We start from the raw sequence: 14512 nt of genomic DNA on the forward strand, positions 1-14512 counted from the left end.
CTATTAAAACAAATTGATTCAAATAAGTAAGTGTGCTCAGATACCTCATTAAAAAGAAATAAGAATATTTGTCTGTTTATGCGGTCTTAAAGATTTGCAATAGTTTACGTCGAATGGTAAATTATTCCATATGTATGTACCAGAGTACATTAATGGTAAGGCGATTTCTATGAGATGTACATAACAAGGTTGAAACAATTCCACCTACCACTGACATATATTTGATCCATTTCTTAGTTATCAAAAAACTTATCTAAACGCGAAAAAGTTTTTAATGGTTTACCTTTTACTAATCGTGACTTAGTTGAGAGAGTTGTCCACTTGTCTCATTAACACTCATACCAAATCTTTTTATATCTTTTCCATCTTAGACGTACTCATATGGAAAGCCAACGGGGTCAAAATTCTTAATTCGTGACTTGTCAATTCGTAACTTGTAGTTGTGTAATTTCTAAATTGTTAATTCGTAAATTGTTAATTTGTAACTTGTTACTGTGAAATTCATAATGCTTAATTCGTAAATTGTCAATTCGTAACTTGCACCTTTGTAGTTTCAACATTCTTAATCGGTAAATTGTCAGTTTGTTACTTGTAACTGTGCAATTTCATAATGCTTCATTCGTAAATTGTCAATTTGTAACTTGTATCTTTGTAAATTCAACATTCTTCATTCGTTAATTGTCAATTTGTAACTTGAAGATTTCAAAATTCTTTATCGGTAAATTGTCTTTTTGTACATTGATGTTTTTTAACTTGTAACATGTCGATTCGTGAATTGTCGATGTGTGAAATGTCGAAGTGTTAAATGTCATCGTTATGCTAACGATCATTATGACGACAGGTGGCGCTCGGTTTTCTTGTTTCTACAGACTCATATCTTTGTTTCTACAGACGACTGCAGGTGGCGCTGTGTTCTAGAACGGAAACCACATCAATTCTGGTGCACTTCTAAACAACCAAGGTAATTACTGTTTCTACTTATCCTGAAATGCGGATTATTTGGTGGTGACCAGTCCCGTAGCCATGAGGGGGTTATTTTGACTCTCAAACTCGACTTTAACAGTGACAATTCGAACGGAACGTTGACTTTAACAGTGGCGTATTTGTTTACCAGGTCCCCTTGCTACTGGTATGGTGACTGAGGACAAAGGAAATTATGACAGTTCTATATTTATAAACATGTATTCTGTAGTATTGAGGCCTTCTTTTGTTAACCCTCAAATGCAGAAGCCTACTTTTATTTAAAAGAGGGACGAAAGATTATACCAAATGGACAGTCAAACTCATAAATCTAAAATAAACTAACAACGCCATGGCTAAAAATGAAAAAAAGACAAACAGACAAACAATAGTACACATGACACAACGTAGAAAACTAAAGAATAAACAACACGAACCCCACCAAAAACTAGGGGTGATCTCAGGTGCTCCGGAAGGGTAAGTAGATCCTGCTCTACATGTGGCACCCGTCGTGTTGCTTATGTGGTAACACATTTTTAACTTTACCAGCTGTTTACTCAACAAGATGTCATATGCAGCCACATGCTTGAAATTTCATCCTATGATAAAAAATGTGTTGCAGAAAAAAGTCACACAGGGGACTGAAACAGTATATTCCTCCACCCTTCGGAGGTTTAGTGCATAGGTGGGAGTTGTGAGGGTGGTCATGAAGCCCCTCATTATGAAAAGCTCTGGATCTGCCACTGTAGTGGGTAAGACAAGGTTTTACTGTCAATGTAAAACACTAATTTATATACATTTGTAGTATAGCAATTTTCATTGACAGAGTTGAACTTAGTCTGACCCACTAAACAAGCCCATGTGCACAGGGTTAGCCCCATATTGCTCTGATGTCTGTCCATTGAACCACAGCACTGTCAGCACCAGCTGTGTCTGGCCAAAAAAACTGTTGGGCAATTATTCTCCTGACCTTGACTCCCCTTAACCACAGTTTCAGTCTTTCAGGGCACCTACTCCTGGGATCCTTCACTATCCCACCCACTCAGACTCCTCACATTGTCACCAAAATGAGCTTTTACAGGCCCTCTCCTGTTCCCACGGTTTACCTAAATTTGCAACAAAATAATATCTTACAGATTGCTGATAATTTTTTAATATACAGTCAGGGGTGCTACTTATACAAGTAATTTCATTATCACCTATTTAAGTGATTTTGGTGTTTTCTTTGATCTTCAAATGCTAATTTCATTGATTTTCCATATTTTCTTGGACAGTAAGTTAGTGCGCTAAGGCTTTTAAAAATACCCTTGGGAATTGTTCTGTAATAAAATATTTTGGGAATTGTTCTGTAATCAAATATTCATTAACTACTCTTACTAGATCAGATTAAGGTCAACAATATTAGGTGACCTGATAAGTTTTCTTTAGAATTAGAACAATTTATTTTAAGGTTATGTCCTGATCTACAAATGATTCCAGTTTTTGCATATATTCAAACAGATGACAATTTATGCATGTACATCCATGTACATAGTTGTTTTTTCAATAGAATTCTGGGCTTTTTACCAATAAAAAAATCAAGCTTGTGGGAAATATATTCCAAAAATGTTATAAACACTTATTGAAGTGATTAAATTTTAACTTCTCAAATTACTTGTTTCAGTGATTTTGAAAAGTCTGTGCAAACATTTTAAATATTTCTCAGCTAAAATCACAAAGAACAATGAAGAAGAGATTTTGAATTCACTTGTTTAAGTACCACCCCTGACTGCTACATGTACATGTACAAAATGTACATGTATATGAAATGAGCTCTAAAGTAAAATTAGGGTACAAGCATAATCCTGATTACAACTGTCCAGGTATACTATTTTACTTGTTCATAGTCTGACAACAGATTTACTAAGTGAAAGATTAAATAGAAACCAGGATACTGTGGATTCGTTATTATTCGTTGGATACCAATTTTCGTGGCTTTAGTGGGTGAATGTGAACCATGAAATTAAATGTTCAACTAATAACAAATTTTTCTATAGGCTTATATGCAGACTTCGGCAAAACCACAAAATTAAATATCCATGAACATGGAAATTTTCCCTAATCCATGAAAATTGGTACCCACGAAAATGAATGAATCCATAGTATTACGTTTAAATTGAATATTACATGTATTACATGGTATTAGCACACTACATTTTGTACATCATTAATCTATTTTGAGCATGTACCTTCACAACATTAACATTAGACACCTTTATTTTTCATGTTTGTAGTTATTTTTTTTGTTCAACCATGAATGAAGAACACGAAGAAGGGATAATTCAAGAAATGAAACTTCTGATGGCTAGCAAAATCATAACTTTAAAGAATTGCATTGAAAGCAAAAGGACATACAGTCTTAAAAGAGATGTGGAAGTTGCATTGGGAATGATAAGTACATTATCCACACTAATCAACATTGATGATGTGCTGGCTGAAGTTTCATGTGCAGTAGACTTAATACAAAAAAGTGAAAGTATATCATCAAATAATCAGTGTCTATCTAATTTAGCAGCAAATTGTACATTCAATGAACTGAAGGGGAGACCCTCATTCGACATATCAGAAGACATTTTAGAATATTTCGTAGAGGAAGATTTTAAGATTGCTGATATTGCAAACATGTTGTGTGTCAGTGTGTCTACAGTGAAACGCAGGTTGAGGGACTACAATATCAAATTATCAGAGCGTTACAGCGCGATCCCTGATGACGAACTACATGAACTTGTAAAAAACATTCAAACTGAATTTCCTGAAGCAGGATACCAAACCATTAGGTCCATATTATCAAGTAAGGGACATAAAATACAGAGGCAAAGAGTACGCAATGCTGTGAAAGCAGTAGATCCAGATGGTGTGGCATTTAGAAGGCTTTTTTTGAGTGTCCATAGGATCCAAAGAAGGACATACAATGTTAGAGCACCAAGATCACTCTGGCATATTGATGGAAACCACAAACTTATTCGGTAAAATCATATAAATATTATTCCTGCTACACTCATTTGCAATAAATATACATGAAACCAAGTCAGGAGCCTCTGGCCTTTGTTAGTATTGTATTATTTTAACTTTTAGTTTCTTGTGTACAATTTGGAGTTTAGTATGGCCTTCATTATCACTGAACTTCATGTAGTATATATTTGTTTAGGGGCCAGCTGAAGGACGCCTCCGGGCGCGTGAATTTCTTGTTGCATTTGAAGACCTGTTGGTGACCTTCTGCTGTTGTCTGCTCTATGGTCGGGTTATTGTCTCTTTGGCACATTCCCCATTTCCATTCTCAATTTTATGATATATATATATATAAGTAGTATTTGATATAAATATCATGAAATATAATCCCAACAAATTTATATATTTTCTAAAGTTTAATTGCTTGTTTATTTAGGAGCAAATTTTTGTTTGTTTTAAAATATATAACAACAGAGTGTGTGTACGTGGGTTCAATTCCCACCCTAGGCATTTATTTATATCAGCTGGTGCAAAGCGGGCAGTTTAGCTTAGTGGCCCCACACTAACTCTGTTGTTCCTCTGTCAAAAAATTCATGTGGCCACCACCAGCTCTTCCTATCTTTCTTTTTTTCTTTTTGAAGACCTTGTACAACACAATCATGACAATCAGGGTATAATTGTGAAAAGAAAGCTATGATGTAATTTTTGGTTATTGTAAATTATACTCTAGCATGTCCAGTTGCATTCCCATCTACAATTGTACAGCTGTACATTTAGGTAATGAATGTCAAATGATACATACATACCATAAGAAAGAGACAAACTATGTAACTGCTGCTTACCTATTTTTTTTATTATGCTAAACAGAAAAGGAACTCAATACTAAAATAAGAATAAATATAATTTTGAATTATATGTATGAGGTTAAAAAGTTATAAATGTCAGCACACTTAAATATTTCAAAAACAAAGTCATAGATATATTACTTTCAAAGCATATGGTTATGCTGAGAAGTACTGAAATTCAGAAATTAATGCGAGGTTTTAATTTTGCGAAAAATGAGACAGAGTTGTAAACTCGCATTTTGAAATATTTTATATGAATTAAACATGATTTTTCTCAAAATCGTAAAAATTAAAATCGTATCTTAGTCTTAAATGACAAAATCGCAATAATTAATGCACGCAATAATTTCTGAATTTACAGTACCGACATGTACATGTGTCCTTAGTTCTAATCGAAAATTTTCAAGAAGAAAATAAATAATTGTATCAAATTACCTTAAATACAAAAAAAAAACCTGTAAGTAGGATATGTCTCAAGATCACCAGTGATTCTTGGTCCTGAGAGCATCTTTTTTTCCTTTCTTATCAAAAAGACTTTAAAGTATATTATTCTTTTCATTGCATTGGTTTTACAATAAGTTGTCAGTTGCCTGTATATTTCACTTCATTTTAAAATTATAGATGGAGATTTGTAATTCATGGTGGGATAGATGGATATTCCAGAATACCAGTGTTTCTTGCTGTCAACACTGATAATAAAGCTGTGACAGTCTTTAAAGCATTTGAAAAGGCAGTGGAAACATGGGGATTACCAGAAAGAGTGCGGTCTGATAAAGGTGGTGAAAATGTGAAAGTAGCAGAATATATGCTGATGGTTAGAGGAAATAGTAGTTTTATTGCTGGCAGGAGTGTACACAATCAAAGGTATTATAGTAAATAATGAGATATAAACTTATGATTGCATAATTTAACAGTTTAATTGATTTCCACTTAGTAAAGTCAATGGCCACATAAAAATGAAAAACACAATGCTAGCTCTGAATTTCGTTCTAAATCAATATTAATAGGAAAGACAAGAGGTAAACTTTTTGTATCAATTGGCATGCATTCCATCACAGTATTTCTAGTCATTTTATCCTCACAACAAAATGGGGGATCAAGTTTTATCTCAACTCTCCAATTCAACTTTTAATGTTTTTCAGGACAAGACGGCATGGGTGCATTCTTTTTTTAATGATTTTTTAAAAGTGAAGTTTCTCAAAATTTATTTATAGTTGGACATTGATATTTTATAAAGGGAATACTGTCACCGGATTAGTTCAGTCTGCATAGTAAGCCACTAGTCCTATGCCCCAGACTAGTAAAATTTCGTTCAGACTAGTAAGTTTTTTACAAAAATTTGTTTGGCCCAATAAGAATAATGTCAGAATATTGGTCTTTAGAGTACTACTAGGTGAAATAGTTTTTAGTTCAGACTGTTAATTTTGCCACATTCCATTCTGAGGAAAAAATGTTAATGGACCCTATTCTTGTTTAATTCATGACGTCCAAGCATTTGAATTTCTGGTCTCACTCATGTCTGCGATAAAGAGTTATCAGCAATTTGTACAATTCCCTTTGATCTTACTGCCACATATTTTTAAGATCATTGGTAGGACAAGATACTTGAAAATATTAGACAATGATATCAGGTATCAATCCATGTCCATTTATCAATGAAATGCATGTGACTTCTTGCTTTGTTTTCTTGCTGATAAAGGTCATACACTGAAATGCCTCAATTTCTTTACTATCTATTGATATTATGTTGATAGTCTTTAATATAAAGCTTTACTACAACTATCACATAAACTTAACATGATCCAATATAATGAGGTCAAGGTTAGATAAACCCAAATGAGAAATACATGTACACCTTACTATAATTCTATACACTGAATACAGTTGGTATATTGTGTATAGTTTCTAAGAAACTTACTCAACAAAGAAATCTAAATTTTCAAGATTGACCAATGAGCCATCCATGAAAATGACAGCCAGTTAAGATGAACCATGTCAGGAAGACACATACACCTTACACATAATCTATACATTTAATACAGTGGACCTTTATTGCTAATACATGTAATAGTATCTAAGAAACAAACTTTACCATAAAAACTTAACATTGACCAATGAACCATGAAAATGAGGTCAATGTCAGATGATACCTGCCAGTCAGTCAGATACAGCTTACAATCCTTCTATACAACAAATATAGTTGATCTTTTGCTTAATATAAGAAATAAAGACCAACACACAAAAACTTTATATGAACCATAAAAAGGAGGGGGGGTCAATTAAAACCTACAAGACTGACATGAACATCATAAAGTATTTACATACAACAAATGTAGTTGACTTATTGCATATAGTATCTGGGACATGAACTTGACCACCAAAACTTATTCTTCTTCACTGATCCATGAAAGTAGGTCGAGGTCAGGTGAAAAATGTCTGACAGGCATAAGAACCATACAAGTAACCCACACACCAAAATGTATATAGCGATCCCATTACTCATAATATAACTTAAAAGGGTCAAAAATTCTTATTTTTTTTTCAAGTAGCCACTGAACCATGAAAATGAGGTCAAGAAGACTTGAAATTTGCACGTAATTAGTTAACAGTCAATTTAGTATTATCCAAAATAGTCTAGCACCATATTTGATAATCTAATATAGCGACTACAATGTATTTGAAATTAAAAGTTGAAAAAACTTTAAGATAAAAAAAATAGAAATCTTTGTTTAATCAAAGATCATTTGTTGAGTCTCAGTGGTTATGAAGGGTTTTGGGAGACATGATTTACACTGTGGTTGACAATAAGTCCTAGTTTTGTTTGTTTTTCAGGATAGAGCGTCTTTGGAGAGAAATTTGGAGTGGTTGTGTGTCATTTTATTATCAGCTGTTTTACCATATGGAGGAGCATGCAATTTTAGATGTCACAAATGAAGATCACTTGAAAGTACTACACATCATATTCAAACCAAGGATTCAAGATCATTTGGACAGCTTTGCACAAGCTTTAATGAGAAGACCCCTTAGGTCAGAAGGCTCTCAGACACCAATGCAGCTGTGGATTAAAGGTCAAACATTAGATCCATATTGGGAATCACAAAATGAGGTATTAAAATTGTTAACCTTTTGGTTATAAATTATCTTAGGGCAATTCCATAAACAATGTCTCCTTCGAACAGAACATCACAGGAGTAAAGGGTACCAATAACACATTGAAAGTAAGGCGAAATGTTTATGTTAAATATATATAATTTCTTAAGTGCATCCACAGCAACATAATACAAATCAATGGTGTTCCTTTTTTGTTTAACACAAATTGGCATCACCTTGTTTTTAAGAATTTTATGATCAGTGATGTGTAAAAAAAAAAAAACGAGGGAGTATATAAACAGCTTAAGGATTATGATGGGTAATTCATTAACAGTTAGAAAACCAACAGATGTATGGGTTCAGGTAAGTGGGCTTTATTTTATTCAACATGTGCAGGACTGCAAAAGAAAACAAAATCACAATGAATATATATATATATATAAGACTGACAAAGGCACCATAATCCCTTTTTGGTGCAAGTGTCAGTTAAAAAACTTTACATAGACCCACATCCTCATCATTTTGGAAAACTCAATGTTTATATTTTATTTTTTGTAGGCAAATTTGGAATTAGAAACTTACGGGATTGATTATGATGGCCCAGTTGGACATGAGTTTGATTCAGTGGACATACCTTTAAACAACATCCCATTACCTGAAGAGTGTATGCGTTTGATTGAGGAAAATACAGATAAAGACCCGAACAGTTGCATAAATTTGTTTGTAAATGTGATAAATCTTTTGATAAATCTGTAAAAGGACAACTAAGTCATAAAATTTCAACTTGAAGTGCTGTGTAAAAAATTAAGAAGAAATATGTGAGCCAACTCTCACCAGTGATATCTTACATGCTACATTTAGGTCCTCAGTAAACAGGAAGTTTAGTTGCAATAGAACTGTAAAAGTATCCATTGTGACATTATACATTTTGTTTCTCATAAGGATTCAGTGCAAAAGTTGGCAACCATTGTAAATTTTTGTTTTGCTAAAAACAACACTAACTGTTTAACATTAAATTTCGAGTGAATCCCTTTGTCAATGAGGAGTTCAGGGATGTTAATTCTTGAAAATTGATCAATCATTATCTTCAAAGTGGCAACTTTTATTTACCAATCAGCAACATTATTGTAAATGCTTGTGTATGATATTATTTTGATCACATTTACAAAGTTTGATCAATTTGATCAAAAGAAGATGAAAATGTGGTTTACCTTTTAAGTTTCAGTGCAAAAATTGAAATTGTTTAACAGCTCAAAAATAATAAATTTTGTTCAGCATCATGAAACATATGTATTTTCTTACTTTAACTTCATTGGTTTTGCTCCTTGAGAAGAAACATCTGGAAAATTGACCCAATTGAATCAAAGTCCCCTGGTGGCCATGTTTTATGTCAAAATGGAACAAAGTAACAAAACTTGTGTGGGATCTCATAGTAACTATTGTTCCAAACTTAGTTAAAATTCTATTCAGTAATTCTCACTGTGACATTGACCTTTGACCTTGTAATCAAAAGGTATTGGAGATCTTGATATAGAATACCTATATAAAAAAAAGATGCAAGATGCTCATTAAGAGATTTTTGACAAATCAACAAGTCCAAGACCTTTAACAAACCCAATTTGATTGGACAACATGAATACCTTTCAACTAATCAGATTTCAGAATAAGAGGTCATAACAGGTCAGTGCAATAGACTGCACACAGGTGCAATAGAACAATAACTTCCAGTGCAATAGACCATGGAACAAAAAATGGCAGAAAAATAGCAAATAATATAGAAATATTATAAAACAGTAAAATACTCTTTATTAGGAAATAAATGTATTTATAACATCAATGCATCAAATGTGGTAAAATAAACTGGTGTACCACAAGCTCTATCCTTGGCCCTCTGTAATTTATTTTACATAAATGATTTACCACTGTACATAGAAAAAATCATTAAAAGTTTTATATGCATATGAATCTTAGATGTTTCAGATAAGAATATAAAGACCATAGATAATGGAAAACTTCTTGGTGAATATATCAACAAAAAACTAAATTGGAATATATGGAAATTGATAAAAATGTTGTGTACAATATCAAATGGAATGAACTTATTAGAAAAAATAAGGAAGGATTTACCTATGCATGTACATATAATTTATTTTAATGCTAATATTCAACCATTGCTTGATTACACTTGCAACATATGGGGAAGTTGTTATGAAAAATTGAATACAAACACTATTAAGGTGGTACCCCCACTTTCACTGAAATCAATTTGGCTCCTTTAATTTTCATAAAATTTTGGTAAAGTATTTTATTTACAAAATACAAAAATTTCAAAATTTCAAATAATTTGAACCAACCAATTTATCAGAAAAATCACACTGGTTAACTTATATAGAAGTTTGACAAACACTCTTTTTTATTATAAAGAAGCTACTATTTCCTTAACAATGCAACATAATTAAAACGTTTATCTGATTTTACAGAGTTACCTTCCTGTAGTGTTAGGTACCACCTTAAGTTATTAAAGAAATCTGCTTGGGTTCTAAAAGAAGCTAATATAATGACATCCTTCAGTTTATTGTTTAAAAGTTTAAACTGGTTAAAAATGGTAAATATTAATTTAATATTGAAACCCTTTACTTGTATTGCAATCATAAAAGGATACGGTTCATAACTTTTTACAAGAAAACAATCATTTTACTGATTATCAAAATTATAATGTACATTCAGCAGATGAAAACCTATAAAATCTCCCTCCTCATTTTTTTTTTACAGAAAACACTAAAATATTCTTTTTTCTAAAATATAAAACAGTTTAAATACCAAATGAAGTACAGATGAATAATACACTTGTATTTTTAAAATTAAAATAATAAATATTTTTTATAAGTGCAATGAATAATATATTATTAATATGCTTTTTTATTGATATCTGTAAACCATTGTATATTGTGTACATATCATTATAATATTTTCAACTAATGGGATTATCTGCTTGAAATAAAAATTATAAATTTATACATGTATACTTTTATTACATATATAGATATAAAGCTGAAACAAAAAGTTTAAACATATCTCTATAAGAACAGTTTATATTGTTCTAACACTGTAGACAACAACAGAGAAAATTGCTTAGTATCAAAATCAGGTGCTCGAACAATCATGGTGCATTAACAATCATGTACCTAATTTTCATAAGTGAGGTACAAAACATCAGTTTATGGTATATCAAAATTAGATGCAGTAACCATAACATTGTTAAATGATAGAGAATACATAAGAACCGTGACCTGTCATTCATAAGGCAATATTACTAGACATCCTCTTTGAAAAAGGAGGTTTCTTTTTTTTAAACAGATTTATTCCAATATTGCTTAAAGCCAATAATATTTCATTTCAAACTTTGCACTACTGTACATTAAACTATACATAACAAAAAAAAATTCTGTACTTTAACAACTAAACATAAAATATATGATTATCAATTCTCTATAACCTGACACACAATAAAACATGTCTTGGCTATATATATTCAAACAACTAAACTTACACAAACAATGATTAGCATCCGAAAAAAAGTAATACCTTATTCTTACCAACTCTCAAGGACATCACTAGCTTTACTTCTATTTTACATATTTCTCCTCAAATGAATTAATCGATAAGCAGAATATATTTCATACCCTTTGTATGTGGATCATTAAAGTTGTGATAATGTAATAACTAAACTATTTCATGAAAGATTGAAAAAAGAGATTATTCAATGCAGTGAATAATTATGATTGATCTTTTCTTTAATAAAAATATAGTTTAAATTGATAAAAATCAAAATTTTTAAAATGTATCCAGCTTTAAATTTCTGAAATGATGATCTATAATATATTTATAAATATATAATACATGTATATACATGTTATATATATATATACATATTTGACCCTGTAAAAACACAACTTTAACAAGAATGTGTCCAAAGTACACGGATGTCCCAATCACTATATTATTTTCTGTTTAGTCAACCGTAAAATTGTGGTAAAAAATCTAATTCAAAGTAGAAAGATCATATCCTAGGGAACATGTGTACAAAGATTTGAGTTGATTGGACTTCAACTTCTTTAAATAGTTCCTTGACAAAAAACTTTAACTATTACCTACAAGGGCACCAAGCCATGTCTATACTCCATTACATAGGGGGCTGCAAATATATGTCCTAATTACTATATATGACATATGCAGATACAAGTATTTGATGAAAAATATTGTCTGGTGAAATAAAAATATTTCAATTCTATTATATTTTCTCAGAAATAACACTTTTTTAAATGGCAGCAACTCTAGATCTGATTCAACTTTAATTGTAATCTTAATTGTCAGTTGTTGTTAGTGTCTGTTCAAACTTTCAGGAAAAGTGAAAAAGGGGGAACACAAAGAAGTGTGAACAGTATTTAGCTGTATTAGAATACTGCATTTAACTATAAGTTACCCATAATGATACAAGTCCCTCCTTAATCCTCTATTTAATAATTAACACATCAATACTCACTTGATACAACTCTGAATTTGGATTGTGATTAAAGATTATAAATTGCATAGTTTACAGATCACTATCTCTATGTCAGGCTTTCTTTTTTAGCAGGCTTGTCAAAAACAGGGCTATTTGGATGCCATTTTAACCCTTTTAAACCGGATTTTTGTGACAAAAATGTCGGTTATTGATATGGGGATGTACGGCGGGCGGGCGGCAATCAAATGTTGTCCGTGCATTAACTCATGAACCGTTCAACCAAGCTTTAAAAATTTTAATATGTTGATACTGACAACTAAACAAAGGTCAAGTTCAATAATGACGATTTTGACTTTTATGGTTCAGGAGTTATGGTTCTTGAAAGATTGAAAAATGGAGTTTCCAGTCATGTCCGTGCATTTTCTCATGAACCATTCAACCAAAGCTTTTGAAATTTTTATATGTTGTTACTGATGACAAAATAGAGGTCAAGTTTAATAATGACGATTTTGACTTTTACCATTATAACGGAGTTATGGTTCTTGAAAGATCATAAAATGGCGTTTCCATTCACGTTGTTGCATTTACTCATGAACCATTCAATCTAAGCTTTTCAAATTTTATTATGTTGGTACTGACTACAAAATGGAGGTCAAAATTGATATTGACAATTTTCACTTTCACCATTCATCAGTAATGGTTCTTGTGATATTGCCAGGACACAAATAAATGTTAATAAATCCGGTTTTCTGTCGTTGTGACAGCCTCTTGTTTAAAAATTATCTTCAATAAAGTGAAAACTGTCTAATTGACCTCAATTCAAGCATCAGTAGCAACACATAAAATTAAAAAAATCAGTTTGAAATGTACTTGTTAAAATAAATTGCAACAGAAAGAAGGATGCTATTTTTTAAATTTTTCAACTACAATCTTCTGAAAGTTGAAAGAAAAAATTGTCAATATCAACCTCACCTTTATTTATCATATCAAAATTGAAAAAGATTATGGTTCATAAGGAAAAAAATGAAACAATTCACAACTGTTCTTTTAACATTGTTCAGAAGAGACAATGCCCAAAAACACATTATAACTAGGATTGTTTGAATGAATGAAATAAAGTTTTTATTTTTTAATCTTTTCAAATATTGTTTTAAATATGCTGATTCAGAGATTCAGGACTTGAACCATTGAAATTAATGTAAATTCCTCAAGTTTAGCTTCTAAGCCATTGTATTTCAATGAAACTTGAAATTGTTTAGCTTGATAAAAGGAATCTCCAAAATGCTTGTTTTTCTTAGTGCTAGTTTAAGTTTTATGATTTAACCATTTTTTATTTTTTTTCATTCACAAAACTCTTATATGCCTGGATAAAACAATCCCTTGGCAACATTCAGTTCGTCAGTGTTGTGTCAAATATATAATCCCAATTCAAAATCAGAGCGGTATCAAGCTTGAATGCAGTGTATATGCTTGCCACATTTATCATGTTTATTACAGTTCAACCACTGTGGGTGTATTAAGCTGCAAAATTTTAGATGTGGACCATTATTATTAACTTTGCCCTAATGTAATCCAAAATCTTTCTGAGAAACAGCAAATATATATGGCAAGCCGTTTTGCTATTTATTCTTACTTCAAGATATCTCATAAACTTTATAAGATATCTTATATAGTTTATAAGATATCTTATATAGTTTATAAGATATCTCATATAATTTATAAGATATCTCATATAATTTATCAGATATCTTATATAATTGTCTTTATAAAATATTTCATAAACTTATAAACTATATAAGATATCTTATAAACTATATAAGACATCTTATATATAAATTCTTTATAAGATATCTCATATACTTTATAAGATATCTTATAAACTTTAGAAGATATCTTATAAAATATATAAGATATCTCATAAAAATGAAATTATATAAGATATCTTATATATTATACAAAATATCTTATATAGTTTATAAGATATCTCATAAAGTTTGTAAGATATCTCCTAAAGTTTATAAGATATCTCCTAAAGTTTATAAGATATCTCCTAAAGTTTATAAGATATCTTATACAGTTTATAAGATATCTTATATAGTTTATAAGATATCTTATATAGTTTATC

At 31.0% G+C, this 14512-nt stretch overlaps 1 protein-coding gene across 1 annotated transcript; it reads left to right on the forward strand.

The window, feature by feature from the left end:
• The first annotated feature begins 949 nt into the window (after nt 1–949).
• Nucleotides 950–12177, forward strand: LOC139481372 (uncharacterized). The gene is made up of 5 exons (XM_071264671.1): nt 950–961; nt 3234–3965; nt 5415–5657; nt 7626–7899; nt 8442–12177. Exons 2-5 carry the CDS (start codon nt 3253–3255, stop codon nt 8637–8639), a joined length of 1428 nt encoding a protein of 475 aa, XP_071120772.1. The 5' UTR covers nt 950–961; nt 3234–3252; the 3' UTR covers nt 8640–12177.
• Nucleotides 12178–14512: the final 2335 nt, after the last annotated feature.

The sequence above is a fragment of the Mytilus edulis genome, chromosome 7 (assembly GCF_963676685.1).
Source record: "Mytilus edulis chromosome 7, xbMytEdul2.2, whole genome shotgun sequence".
In the NCBI taxonomy this organism is placed as follows: Eukaryota; Metazoa; Mollusca; class Bivalvia; order Mytilida; family Mytilidae; genus Mytilus; species Mytilus edulis.

Excerpts from the sequence above, each read along its gene's own strand:
- LOC139481372 (XM_071264671.1), top strand. The coding sequence starts at position 3,253 with ATGAATGAAGAACACGAAGAAGGGATAATTCAAGAAATGAAACTTCTG. Across the intron at positions 5,658-7,625 it reads AGGAGTGTACACAATCAAAG|GATAGAGCGTCTTTGGAGAG; the intron begins GTATTATAGTAA and ends TTTGTTTTTCAG. Across the intron at positions 7,900-8,441 it reads ATTGGGAATCACAAAATGAG|GCAAATTTGGAATTAGAAAC; the intron begins GTATTAAAATTG and ends TATTTTTTGTAG.